General features: G+C 40.4%; 1 protein-coding gene across 4 annotated transcripts in view; it reads right to left on the bottom strand.

The window, feature by feature from the left end:
- Positions 1 to 15760, bottom strand: part of arhgap42b (Rho GTPase activating protein 42b) — a 54794-nt gene that overhangs the window by 23790 nt on the left and 15244 nt on the right. For all 4 annotated transcript variants that reach the window (XM_084019491.1, XM_084019492.1, XM_084019493.1 and 1 more), the window contains exons 2-3: positions 13594 to 13689; positions 10677 to 10738 (exon numbers count right to left, since the gene is read on the bottom strand). In XM_084019491.1, coding sequence (XP_083875617.1) covers positions 10677 to 10738; positions 13594 to 13689 — 158 coding nt within the window. The remainder of the gene's footprint in view (positions 1 to 10676; positions 10739 to 13593; positions 13690 to 15760) is intronic.

Raw genomic sequence — 15760 nt, 5'->3', positions numbered from 1 at the left:
CTCCTGCCTTTGCCAGTCCAAATATCAAGTGTCGCTCTGAGGTTAATATGCAGAGACAGCTCAGAATGCCACCAAAGCCGGATCAAATTGAATAGTGACGAGTGTGCCAATTGTCATTTGCCTTTGGTATCTTCCAAATTTGTTAGAATATGAATATCTTCGCTAAATAGTTTGAAAAGACAAGTCTTCTCTGCCTCATTCACGCATCTACCCATTTCCAACACATACAGTATATTCTGTTACCAATTTCTCTTCACAGTGAGCTCACGTAAACAGAACTCGGAGAGATAAGCACTCTGCTATGGTGAGTCATCAATGCATCTCTTCATTGGCTCAGAAAACACTGCTAGGAAACCATGTTTTGTGTTCTGCAAATGTTTACATTATATGGTATAATATGTAGAGTTCAGATTTATTGAAATGGCTTTCAGTGCAGACACAGGCAGGTTGTATGTGTGAGATTCATTCCTGGGGATCTGTTGGTGCAATGCTGTTCTTATATGCCTGTTGGTTCTACTCATTGTATTGTATTTAATGGTGATTTGCTCCACCACACTGGTTGCGGTATGTAAGTCTGTAACTGGGTAGTAAATAACTTTTAAAGGCTTTTCCCCCCCCGGACCGTTTTGACAATGTCCTCACAAAGAAAAGCCATCTTAATGCAGCTAAATCCCTGCTGCTTCACTGCAAATCAACTGAATCTCTTTGTATATGAACACATACACACCCATACACAAAGTCACACATAGTCACACACGCATAGAAGCTTGCTCAGTAACCTTGCTTCATTCAAATGTGTTTGGGATTGTTGTCCAGCAATTTCACACTCACATAAAAATACTGAATCAAACGTGGATGCAAGCAGGGTAAAGAGTTCTGGAAAAGGGCAACTGGGCTTTGACAAGAAGGTGTTTTATCAGGCTGTGTTTTACAGTTGAATTCTGCCATCCATGAAAATGTAGTTATAGCCTCTGACAAACAGATCACAAAGAAGAGAAAATATTAAGAATTACCAAACTGTGATTTACATGGACCAACAGTGTTATGATTTCAGTGTATCTGTTTATTTTCTATGTGTAGCCAACTTGGCATAACTGCCTACACACGCATTAACGGAGCAAAGTGTAGAATTAAGGGGTATTAGTTGGCAGCAACGGAATATCATATTCATAAGCATGTTTTCATTAGTGCATAATAACACTCTGGAACTAGGAATCATTGTGTTTTTGTTTGCTTAGAATGAGCCGTTTGTATATACATTCAAGGTGTCTGCCATGTTTCTACAGTAGCCCAGAATGGACAAACCAAACACCGGCATTAGCAAAGACATTTCTCATTTCTACGTGACCTGAAGGCTGGAAAGGGAGGGGTGAGCGGAGGGATATTCAGTTGGTTGCAATTTGTGACCTCGCTGCTAGATGGCTCCGTAGCAACTCCTTTAATAGACACCACAATATCATCAAGTTTGTGTAACGCCATGCTAGTATGCCAGGTACTATGGGTCATTATCACTCCGCATCCACAGATTAAAAAACACTTGATGTTACCATTACAAAAGGTCCATCAAAATGATGGATTTTATATTGGTTAAAGGCTCAAACGCTACTGTGTTTTGGTCATTAATGCCACTTTTATTAATGCTGCAGCTTAAAGGCACCAATTATATTCAAACTAATGGGACGACTGATGCCTTATATGGTGATGCAGCCATATAATGGAAGTGAATGGAAGGTGAATATTTGCCGTAACATTTACGTGAAGTTTAATTTTAGGGTAAAAACAGTGACCTTCATTGTCCTGTTTGGTCCTCCCCTACGTTTAGCTGTTGTGTGTTAATGATCAACTAAAGACTCTGACATTGAAATGCATCTGATTTGAACGTACAAGTGTAACGAGAATGTCGATTGATTAAGCGGTGACACAACCGAGGAACGTTAATAAGTGCTGCTGGTTGAGCTTCAAAGTGAACGAACGTGGGTGTGTTTTCCTTCCGTGAAAACACTGAGTGGACATCGGCACTTCTTTGTCTTGAGCCCTAATATAGCTAATGACAGCCAGCAGCATGGAATAAAACATCAGCATCGCTCGCACCAATGATCACAATCACAGCAGCAGCAACCAAAAGGAATTTGCCGAACTCATTAAAGTAGGTGTGAGCAAAACCCCCTGCAACCTAATTAATATGGTAAACGTATAATAAACATTATTGCCCCCATCATCATGGCGGAATTAAACGTCCCATTTCAGGCTGTGTGACCTTTATCACAGAGGAGGCTATAGCTGTGTGTATCAGTCACTTTTAGTCTGCATTGTTTTGGAGGAGAGTGTGTGTGTGTGTGTGTGTGTGTGTGTATATACACTCTCATTGCAGAGCTAAATCTTTATCAGGTGCAGCCCTGGCACCCGCTGCGAGCTGAAAAAGTCATCCTCCCCTAACTTTTATGGAGGTACCAAATAAAAGCAAACCTTCTACAGTGTGAGAGTAGATGTGACACATTTGCCCAACACATTTCACCGGAGAGTAAGCAGTTAAGCAAGGATATGAAGCAACCGCTGAAAAGGACAGAGTAGCTGGTCTGTGGACCCCCCTGAGGATTTTGTGTTGTTGGTTTTGAGTACAGTTTGGTAGCCTGTGATGTGTTGTAAATCTTTGTATTAAACGGCTTTCTCCCAAACGCAGGGCCGTGGTACTCGGAGAACAAATCGCCATTTTTTTTGGGGAACACAGATTTAAATCAACTGTTTTTTGACACGTGCACAGCAGAGTTCATTGAAATGTAACTGCTGCATTAAGGGGGCAGCTACTCCAGAGTGTCCAGGGAGCAGTTTGGGAGTCCGGTCAAACCTTGCTCAAGGGCACCTCAGCGGCACCAAGGAGGCAAACTGGCACCTCTCCAGCTTCTAGTCCACACTGCGTCGGCATGGCAACCCAAGGCAATGCTTCGCACATTTTTGTTGCAGACACATCGCATTAAATTTGAAGTCAGCGGGGGGAAATAACAGTAACTTAAACATAGTGTTATTATTTACTCATGATAGCGGTGTGTCAAAGCAGGAAGCTCTGCTGTCAGTCAGGTGTGTGAGTGGTTATCCAAATGTGCAGCTGTCCCCACACTGCAGTCCCACTGCCCCGAAACTAAACATTTACAACACCAATGCAACCGTCGTCATAAAAAATTCAATTGGATCCTAAAAAATGTAGCTAGCTGTCAGTGAGTGCGTAAAGCTGGCAGGGGAAGTTTACAGAGAACGCTGAGTGAGTGAAATCATTTGTCATCTGTGGCAACATAGATATTTAAGCAGCATATTTCATGTATTAATTAATGTGGCGAACCTTCAGGTTGATGTATGGGAACATAAAAATTCTCACCTAGGAGACGCCCGGCTCTGTGGGATCGCCTCCCTCCTTAGAAGGGATGAGTGGCAGGAAACACATTATGTCAGCAAACGGCTCTCCTCGTGTCTAAATTACTTATTTGCTCTCCAAACTTCCCAAGAAACAGCTGTCTCCAGACGGACTGTTTACATGAGGAGAGAAAACTCTTTCCATCAGACGCATCTGTGACCTTGCCGTACGGAAGTGACATATAACAAGCGGAGAGCAGAAAGACACGAGAGCAGCGGGTAGGAAAAGGAATCGCTGCCGTGCAGCATGACCACGCTTTAAAACGGTGACATTCATCAGCTCCTGTCAGGTTGGTTCTCCTGGTTCAACATGTGATCTGGAGATCGACACCTGCATCTCACCGGGGCTCCTTGCCTTCGCCGGAAATTCTGTAGGACTGGAGGCGTTTTGTTCTTTGCCTGAGGTGCTTATTATTTCCAACAATTATAATGGTTTAATGAGACTAAAGTGGGAATTTTACATGAATTAGTTAAATTGAAGTAGATAAAATGTTTTCTCTACCCTTCACTAAGCTGCAATTAAAAAGAAACCCAGAGCCTAAATTGCCAAAACAAAACCCTAACTGTAATTTTTGAATCACATTAGATGTAAATAAAACACCTGTTCTTTCTACTAAACAGCATAAACGTTACATTTATTTATGTATTGTGAGACAGACGTTGAATTTAAACTCGCTTGCCAGCCAAGATGTAATCATAGTTCTATATATGTATACTGTATCTGTGCTGAAAACAGGCAGATTGTCTGTCTGTGCCTAAGGCGAATAATGATATACACAGTGATACCATGGCACATGTTAACTGAGGTTTGTTTTAGCTGAGATGGTCGGTTCCACATACTTTTCAGACTTTGATTAAACAAGCCAGCGTGGATGTTGCTCAGAACAATGAATGCCTTTATTTCACACTGTTGTTTCAGGGTCAACAGGACATTCCTCAGTTCACAGGCCAGCACACTGGTTACCCACAGAGCAGCGTTAGTGCACTGTTAAATCCTGAGAAAAACAGCAGCAGTGACACACTTTAATACCATTCGGGTTTTAGATCCGTGGCGTAGACACATGATATATAATTGAACGTGTTTAAAGGCTGTCAAGGAAAATGTAAACCAAAGGAAAAACCGTCAACATGGGAAATAAATGCGACGCAGTGCAGTAAATCAGCACTTAAGGGACTGTGAGGGGTTTTGTTGTTTATCTCGTGGAAGAGCAGGAAAGGGGGACAGAATTACAACAAGTATCTCACACATATAACTGATGCTACGGCATGTTAAATACTCGAACAGTTTGTCACGCTTTTTTCTTAATTTATATGAAGACAAATTAGACACTAAACAGCTGAGAGTGCACTGAACACATCATTTATGACCGGGTCCTTGAGCAATTTTAGGAGTTTTGTTTACTCTAAGGAATCATTTGTGAACTAAAGTCTAGGTGAGGCTTTCTTTGTGTGGAAATGCTCTCAACACAGCGCGGCTCTAATCAATATATAACACCGTCACTGAAGTACAGATCACATTACAAGAGCAGCAAGGTGTAATAGAAAGGATCTCACCATTGAAAAACAACCGGAAACCATACATGGGATTTCTGACCATTCTTATTCAATAATTAGAAAATTAACATTTCCTTAAGTCTTAACCCATTTATTTTAGATCACATGACCATCCAATTAAAATAAATGCAATGGAATGTAGGCGTAAGTCACATTTTCCGTGAGTTGAGGTTTCACCTGATTTTGTTTTTTTCCTTTTCAATGAAAAAACAACAACAACGGGGGAACACTATCTGTTTTCCACTGCAGCCATAAAAGGCTTCCTCCCGGGGGGATTTGACCATCACTCCAAAAGCCACAACATCGGGGCATTGCCCTTCCACTCCTAAATGCCATCCGAGCTCAGCAGTGCTGAACCTTCTCAAGCCATGCAGAACTTGAACCACTTTCACTTTTTATGCTGCTGAAAGGGTTATCAGCAAGGGAATTATGGCAGACATCTTTTAAAAAGATAGATTTGGGAAAGCCTTCCTGTGGAATAACACACTCGGGTAGTCGGTAAGCCAATCACAAAGTACAAGAGCAAAAAAGATTTCAGGCTTAGCCGCCTGCCAAAACAACACACAATAACACGCTTCATGCTTGACAAGGCCAACAGAATTTGTGCTGCTAGTAACAGCTAGTAGAGGCTTCTACACAGCATGCTAGTTACCATGTCACAAAGCACAGGAAGGTTCATGTGGGACGAACACATTTACTCTTCATCTGCTCTGAAACGTCTGTGTTCCAGTGACTCTCATCAGTCCGTGTCCTTCTATTTTTAGGTCCTAGATTCAGTCCAGATGTGAAACGGGAGTAAGGGGGGGGGGGGGGGGGGGGGGATCTGCGGCTGAAAGTTTAGACCCACTGAATGTGACAGGTTTGGTTTTTATCAATGCGTGGCTACGACTGACACATGTGCCGGGATCTATTAGGAGGAAACCGTACAAATAGAACCACCATGTGGGAGTATAGTAGGGACTCAAGTCTCAACTAACTAAATATTCCATGTTAGATTTCATACGTTTGTTGGTTTGACATAAAGAACAGGATGAAATCTTCTGGTCAGCTGCCTTTCACACTATAACAGCAGTGATCTGGAAAACATTTAACCTCTGTGTGCGCTCTCATGTGACTTTATCATAAAATAAAAAAGGTGTTTGGTCTTTCGTTACCTGACAATGTTTGAGCCAATGACAGACAGCTGAATATGCGTGTTTGACACCTCTCTCCCAACAATCAGGCATCTATCATCTCTACAGTGGAGTTTGTATCCTGTCATCCTTGATTTTGTTTCTTTGCAGCTCAACATAACATACACTGCTGTTTGGGAGAGCAATGCTATGTTACAGTGCAGCCCAGTGTCATGGCAGTGTGACAAATTAAATCAAGTTTTACAGGGATACGAATTGTGCATTTCTTTTAATGCCACTTGGCACAAAAACAACGCCAATGGGTAATTAACTAGGATCCTTTTTCATGGTGGACACAAATCAAACGCATCCATGTGACTATAATGGCCAGAGCCTAGTATTAAATATTGAGAAGGGCTTCTTATGGTGGGTGGGACGGGGGGAAGATGGATGGGTCCAATAACAGAACTTTCAAACATGAGCGTTTGTGAACATTCGGCTTGTTGCCTAAAAACAACTCTCGTTTTGTAGCAAAACGTCATCCTGACTGAAAAAAAAGTAAACAAGCAAAACAAACGCTATTTGTTTTAAAGTCATGCTGAGCAAAAAAAAAAAAATGTATTTCAATTTCACAAACGCTGTTAGACAATGATACAGCTGTCAGAAACCAGCATACAAAGCACCTACAAATCTGAATTTCTCTGGTGAAATTCACTTCCAACATAAGTGTCTCCACAAACGTTGCTTTCTGACTTCTCCACTCTCTACTGTTGTGACTCGGCTCAGCTTGGCTGCATTTTTATCAAATGTAATGAATAGTGTGCAGATATGACTGGCCGTTTGTGACAACACATGAATGCAAGCCATGAAAGGGACATTTATCTCCAAACATCGCGCTATATCCCTTTTGTTCCTCATGGAGTCTAAAGAATTAGTTTGTTGACACCGACATTTGTAGTAAAACAATGAATTATTTAACAGCCGTAGAACAATATATCAGTTATGTTTCTGCTAGCACAGAATAGCCTATTATCCTGGCCAGTACACTTAAAAAGAGGTTTTGTTTGGTGCAACAGCGATTTAACAACAGGGGAGCGGAATATAATATCCTCACAACGGGTTTATGACTACTTTACAAGTACTACTGCATTCTCGTTGCATTTATTCCACAAATGGGCATGATTTAAAGACAAGTCGGACATTACTTACTTCATCAGGGCATTTACAAACTCCCCTCTCTCTTATGGCTGGTCCCACCAACTGGGGCCATTTCAGCTTGCAACTTTAGGAATGATTCGTTTGAGGAGGTTCTGACACATCTGGATCTTTTCATATATATATATATATATATATATATATATATATATATATATATATATATATATATATATGATTTATTCAAGCAGTTTATCAGTTAGGATATCTGGAAATTATACATTAATGAAATAGACTGAAGTTGTGAAGGTCATTGCATTTGTAATCAAACAGCTATTAAAGATCTATTGAAATGTATGCTGTAAAATATAAATGAAAAGGGGGCTATATTTTCAAAATTAAGATTTGCTATTTTTAAAGTCTAAGTCAAACATATCCATTTAATTCAGGAAGATGTTATAGATGATACCGAGAGGATATTGGTGCATTTTCTGTTTCAGAACTGAAAACACCACAATATAATAAAAAAGAAAACAAATATTCTGTCGGTCCACACAATCAGTCTCCCATCCATCGTCTATGGAGCAGCTCCAGGCTTAATCCCTGATGACATCACGTTTGAGACTCACTTCTCTGGTTTCTGGCTTTAAGAGAGTAGCTTCACACTGTTTCCTAGGCTGGGGAAATAGCACATTGGAATTCTTAATTTAGGTGGGTTTTGCCTTGAAGCAAATGCTCAAAATGTGATTTCAATTTGGAGGCATGTGAAGAGCTGCATTTCCAATATATTACAACTGAATTACTGCAAAACGTGATGCTCACTACATTTCCAAGAAGCTATTATAGTATTTCAAAAACGGTTAACTGAGCCTATTCCCATTAAAGTTAATGTCATACCTGGGGAGATAAATGCCAAAAGAATAATAGCAGGAGGAAAAAAAACTGCACAATGGAGGGAAGACCATGGATCAAAAAGAAGAGGTCATGATGTTTTTTTAACTAGTAAGCTCCTGAGCTAAATCAGCTTTTTTGTCCAGATTCTCTCAGCAGCAGGATGGGCTGGACATCAGGATAGAGTTTCTGGGATGTATCTATGTTTATTTGGGACATACATAAAAGAGCATTTTCAATTAATCATAATGGAGCTGAATTTATGCCAAGGTGACACTGTTGTGTAAACTGTGAATGAAATTGGGACATAGAAATATGCTTGATGTAAGCCACAGTCCTGGCAACCTGCCTGACTAACTGAACTTGGTATACATGGCCTGTTTCTACAAAAATGAGCTTCGAAAATTCATATGCAGCGAAGCTTTTTTTAAAAAAAAAGGTTGCTCCCACTTCAAAGAACACTCCACCTCCGAATAATCTTCCTTGAAAAACTATATGTAAAAAAAATGTGTTTTTCATATTATGGGGGTTTTAAAAATCTGGTTTACATATGACTTTAGTTACAAGGCTGACACACATTTCCCAAGAGATTTAAAATATGTGCACGCGGAGAATACGCTTTACATCATGAAACACCAACATTACAATCAACTAAGGGCTCAAAGTGCAGAGATCAGAGCCGTGTTCCTGTGATCAGAAGACTGCTAGCGGTCACCTACCGGTGCAGAGAAGGAGATGATGCAAAAAGGATGCCTTTCAAGCAAGTAGAGAGGTATACAGAAACAGGGAGGGCGAGTGTGCTATGAATACTTTTTACTTATTAAATCTATCACAGGTGAATGAAGTACTGCATCCTATAGCCTCGATAGCTGCTTTGATAAATTAAACTATTTCCATTATTTTGCAATTCTCCAGCTGTGGTGTCATTTCACTTCAGTTATCAGTTCAGCCATATATTTCCTTATCATCTTGATTTGTTTGGTTACTTTTCACACTTTCAAATCACATGCTTCTCTTTCAAAAAAATAAACCTCAACAATATTAGCAGCGTTCCCATCGCGGTGTCGTCTAGATTCTCGCAAATACACTCAAAAGTAGACTAGTTGTGCTGAAATCTGCCCTGATCATCCTCGACAGCCATCAAATCCAAACTGCACCAGAAAGAGTCACAGCCACATACCAGCGCAGTTTGAGGGACCATGTGAGAGCCAACTAGCCCCACGTCCCACTGAGTGTGTTGGCAAATATGTCACATCTTGTTTCTCTCCAAGAAAATACATTTTCCACCTCTGTATAATTGCTAAATTAGCCAGATATGACGAGTACAGAGTGACACAGGTGCCGCGGCTATGTATCATTAAAACATTTACGAGGATCAGTTTTGAAAAAAAAAAAAAAGTAAAATAAATGCTTTATAGGCCAATACAAATTTATGAACGCTGCCTTTACGCTTCACAAATTGATGACATGATATTCCATAAAGCTACATGGCCTGCCCAGAGGTGACCCACATCTTCAAAGGGCAAGTCTTTCCATCATAAAATGTAGCTGCACTTTGAATGTCAGGAGGAAAACGCTCACATTTGGTCACATAAATTAGATTCTTTACATTAACACCTATAGGATGAGCCTGCATTTCAGCAGCTGAAACTGTAAAACCTCAAGTCGAGCAGAGGTGTGTCTCTGCGCATCCATGTGAAAATGATGCACAGTCTGAGAGCTTTAGTGGTTTAATCTCATTACACTCATATTCTTAGAATTACCGTAAACTTCTATGTGTTTCTCCTAAAAAGCCCCATCAGTGCTCCCCGTTTACTGTTATACCAAACTTCATCTTTTCAGTATGGAAAAAACCAGCCCCTTAGACTGAAACAAGTGGCTGTTAAAAGTCTGCTCCCTCATGGAGAACAGAGTCCTAATGAAAATGTCTTGGGTAGTTTTAAAACGACGGCAAACCCGCAGCTGATCTCATTTGCATATCAGACTTGGTAAATCAGATGCACAGCTGAAGTATGTGGACTGAGGTAATTCCTGCCTCGAGGCGCCACTCTGTACACCTTCTAAAACGTCTACTTTAACTAAATAAATGCTAAGTGCAGGCCCAGGTGCTTTTTCTGTACCAACAGAGCGACACGGAGATGAAGCTAAGAACGTCATACTTTGAATTATAAAGCAGGAAAGTGAAAGTGCACTGGAATGAGTAAACATAGAGGAATTCATGTGAAAATCAGTACATGAGTAAAGTACAGGGCATTCTGATGTACTGTGTATACATTCTGTACCTGCTTTTCTCTTTCAGTTCCTGCTAATGCAACTTTGTCACGCTTTGGAGATTCAGACAGACGGTTGTACAGAAAATGTGACAGAATCCACCGCTCCTAGCTGGTTTCGGTTTACTTCACCAGTCCAAATGAATACGAAGATGACAGCAAAAAATAAAAAATAAACGATTTCTGTCAAATTGTTTATCCTCACAGAGTGCAGAGACAAGCGTATGTTCTCTTTTGTTTTTTTTTACATTTTACAATATCATCTACAAAAACAAACAAACAATCTCACCAAGCGTCGTCTTTCTTCTTCCACGGTGGTCAACAGCTGGGAGAACTCTTTAAACGACTGGGCTGAAATGAAAATATTAAAAAAAAAGGTGAAATACTGGATGTTTGGACAACAAATGCATCAACATGTATAATTCATCTTGCACAATGTGTCCACCATTGAGAAAGTACACAGTGATGCGCTGTGTTGTTATATCCAGATGATGAAGATATAGATATTTTTACACAGTGGCTCAGTCGTTACAGCATCAGATGTTCCTGGCACCTCACGAGCACTGTAGCATGGTGCTAAAATGTTTATTTGCGCTGCAGCTGCAGACCTTTCAATGCAACACATTTGAGAAGCTAATAAAAACATGCAGCTGTCCAATTTAAAACCAGCACGTGCAGCGAAGAAAGAATACTTCAATTGAATGGAACCCACTGATTGCTCCCCTTTATTTTCTTCCCCTGTTCGGCTCTGCAATACCGGGTCACAATGCAGGAGTGACAGATGTGCTGGAGATATGTTCACGCTATCTGAGCTTCACTCCAGCAGCTCAGATTACACTGCAGGGCCGGATGATTTCAGCACCAAATACATCAACTAATATCTGCCACAGAATTGTGCCTGTGTGGTTTTCACACCTTCATTAAACAGAAGGCCAGATACAGTGTGGCCTCTGTGCGTCAGCCCCTGTGTCACCCCGTGGCCAGCCATTTAGCAGCGGTCGAGCTGCTCCGCTTGCCAACACAGTAACATCATTATCAGCCAAGACGGCCTGGCATGGGGAGCCATGCATCATCTTAGACATTTTGGTCCATTTACACACCAAAGCTTTTAAAGACCAAGGTGCAATGATTTTGTGCCAGTGATCCTGCAGCCAGGCTGGCCTCCTATTAATGCCAGTAGCTCCTTTATCAACAGCACAAGCCTCTCAGGGGGTAAAGGGCACAGCTGGAGCCCTTGATGGGACAAGATTGGACTCCGAAAGATAGGAAATGGGAGTCAAAGTGGGGTCACAGCTTGCATATCATTCACTGGTGAATTGAAGAAAGTCAAGACCCGATGAATCACTGAATGAAGTAAATTTTACTACCTAAAGAGTGTCGACGAATAAAGAAACTTACGGTTAACATTTACTACATATTATAAGAAGATTTTCTTTTAATGCATTTTAGGGGTATAAATGCCTTTCTGCTTGATATTTAACTTTTTAGATCTAGATCTATACCTCATCTGATTCTTGAAGACTAAAGGATTGACCTTCTGAGAGAAGGGCATGTAACTTTTCTAAAAAATCTAAATTTCTATAGCAACATCAATCTTTTGGCCCCATTGATTCCTGGATAACTGGCGTGGAATGTGAATGTCACTGCAGGAAGTCATAGAGTGAAATCGATAAAAGGTCAGGGGGAACACGTCTGGCAGCAAAGGATCTCAATGTGATGTGGAGAGGCTGGGAGCATCAAAGTGAACTATACCAAAACTGCATCAAGATCATGACTGGCATTCACACAAGGGTCTGGCTATGTCAGTCAGAAAGCTCAGTTTCATTGATGACTAGATTGATTTCAACAGGCTGTTTCATTTTCCCCCTCAAATAGTAATCATGGCTTTTTTCTCCTCCAGATGGTCCGAGAACATGTTGGTATGGCTTCGAGGAAGAGGAAATCATTGCTCTTTAACACAATTTCTTGCCTTATAATTGGACAAAGTGTGTTATTATTCATGTTCAGCAACGAGTCTGTGTGCTATGGATGAAAGGAATTCTCAACCAGCAATTTCATGTTTAATGCAATGTTATTTATTTGTGCCAATGTTGCATCCACTGTGGTCTTTATTCAAGTCATCCAAGTGAATTTACTATTGTCTGCATTATACGGTCAATAAAATGCTTCTGTTCCTGCTCATTGGAGCCTCAGGAAAGGACCGCTGGCGGCTAGTAGTGCCAGCGTTTTGTAATGTATATACTGAGCAGGTCCAGCTACATAACAGGTGGGCAGCTAAAATATCCATTGTTCAATCTGAGATCAACACGGCTCTTGATTGAAAGCCTGGGAACGGGCAGATTGTGCCAAATTAACCCTGGCTTTATTCTAACGAGGTGAGGATTTTTCCAATGAGTAAAATTGGTCTGCTGCACCCCTGTCTACCGCACAGCCTCTTCAGCTTTGAAAGAAAAAAGGAAAGCAGGGCCATTCATTCCATATTCAGATGGACATTACAGCCTCATGTAGAGCAGGTCAATATCCAGTCTAGCCCTCACAGATGGGCAGTAATTCAGCATTCTCCGATGCCATGGAGTGAAGGACTCATGCTGCGGATAATGAGCTGTGCAAAAAAAAAAAAAAAGGAAGAAGAGGCCAGACTGGGAAACCTGCCCATTAGAGCCAAAGAGGCCCTCTGCACAGCTGCTTTCATATTCATATTGGAGACTCGGTGGTTCACACCTCCATTAATCTCTGACACTGATCACAATTAGTCCTTTTGAACTTTTATAGGCTTTAACGGATACAGGGGAAGCGTCATAAGCAAATCAATAACATTCATTATGCATGCATCACAGAAATCTATGCACAAAGCCAAATCCCATTCCAAGAATTTGCAGAAAACGCATCATATTGTCTGAAAACGGCTCCCAAGGACTCTGATAAATCTTTCCCTTTTTATATTAACTCCACTCACGGATGGAAAATTGCTCAGATATAACAACATTATATTTTGAGCACTTCCCCTTAGCCAGAGGCCATTAGCTCTAATGATAAGTCTCAGCAGTACGGCCAGTGGTGTTCAAGTATCTCCCAAGAGAACCCGTAAGACAAGGTTGTAATTGAGGTGACAATCAGACTAATTATTTAAAGCAGGGAGGGAAGAAGATAAAAGAAAGCAAAGAGCAAGAAACCCTGCCCTCCAGGCCCGGCCAAACTACACTTACCAATGTTCACCTCGTCATCCGTCTCTGCATCACCGATGCACTCAAACTGGAACTCCTGCAGGGACTGGGAGAACTTCTGGACGGCAGCAGAAAGATCTGGAAAACCAGAGTGTCTGAGCGTCAGAATAAACATCGCAGAAATTAGTCGTTGAACACATCATGGATCAGAATTGGCAGCAGGATGATTAGAGAGGGAAAGTAGAAAATCCAAGCTCAATATTACAACTATAGCAATGAAATAGTGGAAGACTGTAGCTTGACAACTGCAGGGAGCAGCAGAGCGAAATAATGTGCTTTTATGATCTGCTGACTGTCCAATTCCATGCCCACTGACATTCATACAATAGCAGTTCTGCGAGTGACTCCAATATCTTTTAAATTTACTTCATCGCGTGTCCATTGATCATAATACAAACTTCTGTCCAGAAAAATTAAAGTCAGCTGAAGCTGCCTAACCCTTGTGTCAAAAATGATATAGAACACACGGAGAGTAAAAAACTTGAGAAACATTTCACCTTTGGATACTCTCACTGCTAGATATGAATTCATGATTTAATGCATTCCAGGAGTTTAGGTGAAATAAAGTGTCGTCCTAACGTTTGACATTCAATATTTTGTACTGAGAAAAAGTGAGTTCTGCCTCTTAATTCAAATGTTCGCTGCTGAAGTCAGTGGAAAAAAATGTATCTCAGTCTTTTTTCCGATTGTAAATTTGTATTTGACAGTTGGCTTTCAATTCCTTTAAATATGATATTTTAAAAATAGTAGAGGAGAAATTAAAGTCCATCAGTTTGGTGTGTTGAATGGGTCTAAATACTACAGTACCCATGAGCCTCAGGGTCATTCCGTGTCATTTCATCAAATTTCTGAAAATCTTCCCACCTGACCATCTCAGAATGTCCTGAAAAAATTCAAGTACAAAGACACACTTGTTAATAGGACAAATCCAAAATATTAGGTCTCTACTGTCAATAGTTTTCTCATGAAACATCATTGAATGAAGGGTAGTTTAGACGGTTTTTGGCATCATGCTCTGAAAAGCCATATTTAAACAGCAATATCTGGAAAACTATCTCACCTGTGGCCTTCAAAATTTTTACAGAGTATATCTGTTACTAATAGCCTCCAGACATTTAATATCAGGGATGTAGCTCAATAATAACCTAGTATGGTAGGTACTTAAAATTAGGCTTTTTGAAATAAAGTAGTACATTTGAAGAGTGGCTGAGCTCCCATTTTTGCTGATAAAAGACTTCTATCACTTCTGCCTCTGTCTCTGGTGTTAGCTGAAACATTCTACAAAATATGGTCTCTCTTAGATTATTAGTTTCACAGATATTAAGGCTCAAAAATGGAAGTAAACACATCTTTGCCCAACTTCAGAGTCATATTCCAAAAAACTGACAACACGTATCAGGTCCAAACTTACTTTTTTTGAAAGATCATATTCTTGTTAAAATCATATTTAAAAATCGGGAGGGTGTTTTGCCTCATTTTGTCGCAGTGATTTTTTAAAATCCTGATATTGGTGGGGTTTTTTGTGGCCGTTTTTGGTACTGCATGTCTTATTATCCTACAAGTAAACATCACAGCAGGGCAATTCAAATGTGTTTTTTACCATTTACCAAAGGCTTACATGTGACTAAATGCTACTGATAAATTTAGCCTCACGAAAACATTAAAATGTAGCACAGTTGTAGTTACAGAGGCAATAAGTCCTTTAATGTGAGTTGAACATGCTGAAAGCAGCTTTAATGTCTTATGAACAAATATAGCATAATATTGAAGACTGTACATTTTGTCATACTTTAAGTATATAAATTACACAACTAAATCAAATAATAATCTTAATTTGAGCGTAAGATTTTACATTACAGTACAAAAGTCTCCAAAGTTTGATATTGAATAACAGTTTGTCTCTATGCTCACTATGAGACAATATGTGAGTTATGATCAGAAATGGTGGATAGGAAGTATCAGAGATGTTTCAGATCAAGATGAAGATGTATTGGTTCAGTTCATGCACCCACATGGCCCTGCCAAGAGTTTCTACTGGCCAAGAAGAGAAGATGTGCAATGTTCCACTGCAGCATAGAATTGCAAGATTTGACGTTCCCTCTACAGAAACTGGGCGCATGTATGCCATCAAAAAAGATGAGCACAACAG

The sequence above is a fragment of the Eutrigla gurnardus genome (assembly GCF_963514095.1).
Source record: "Eutrigla gurnardus genome assembly, chromosome: 10".
In the NCBI taxonomy this organism is placed as follows: Eukaryota; Metazoa; Chordata; class Actinopteri; order Perciformes; family Triglidae; genus Eutrigla; species Eutrigla gurnardus.
The sequence above is the reverse complement of the archived record's forward strand: the minus strand, read 5'-3'. Positions and strand labels throughout refer to the sequence as shown.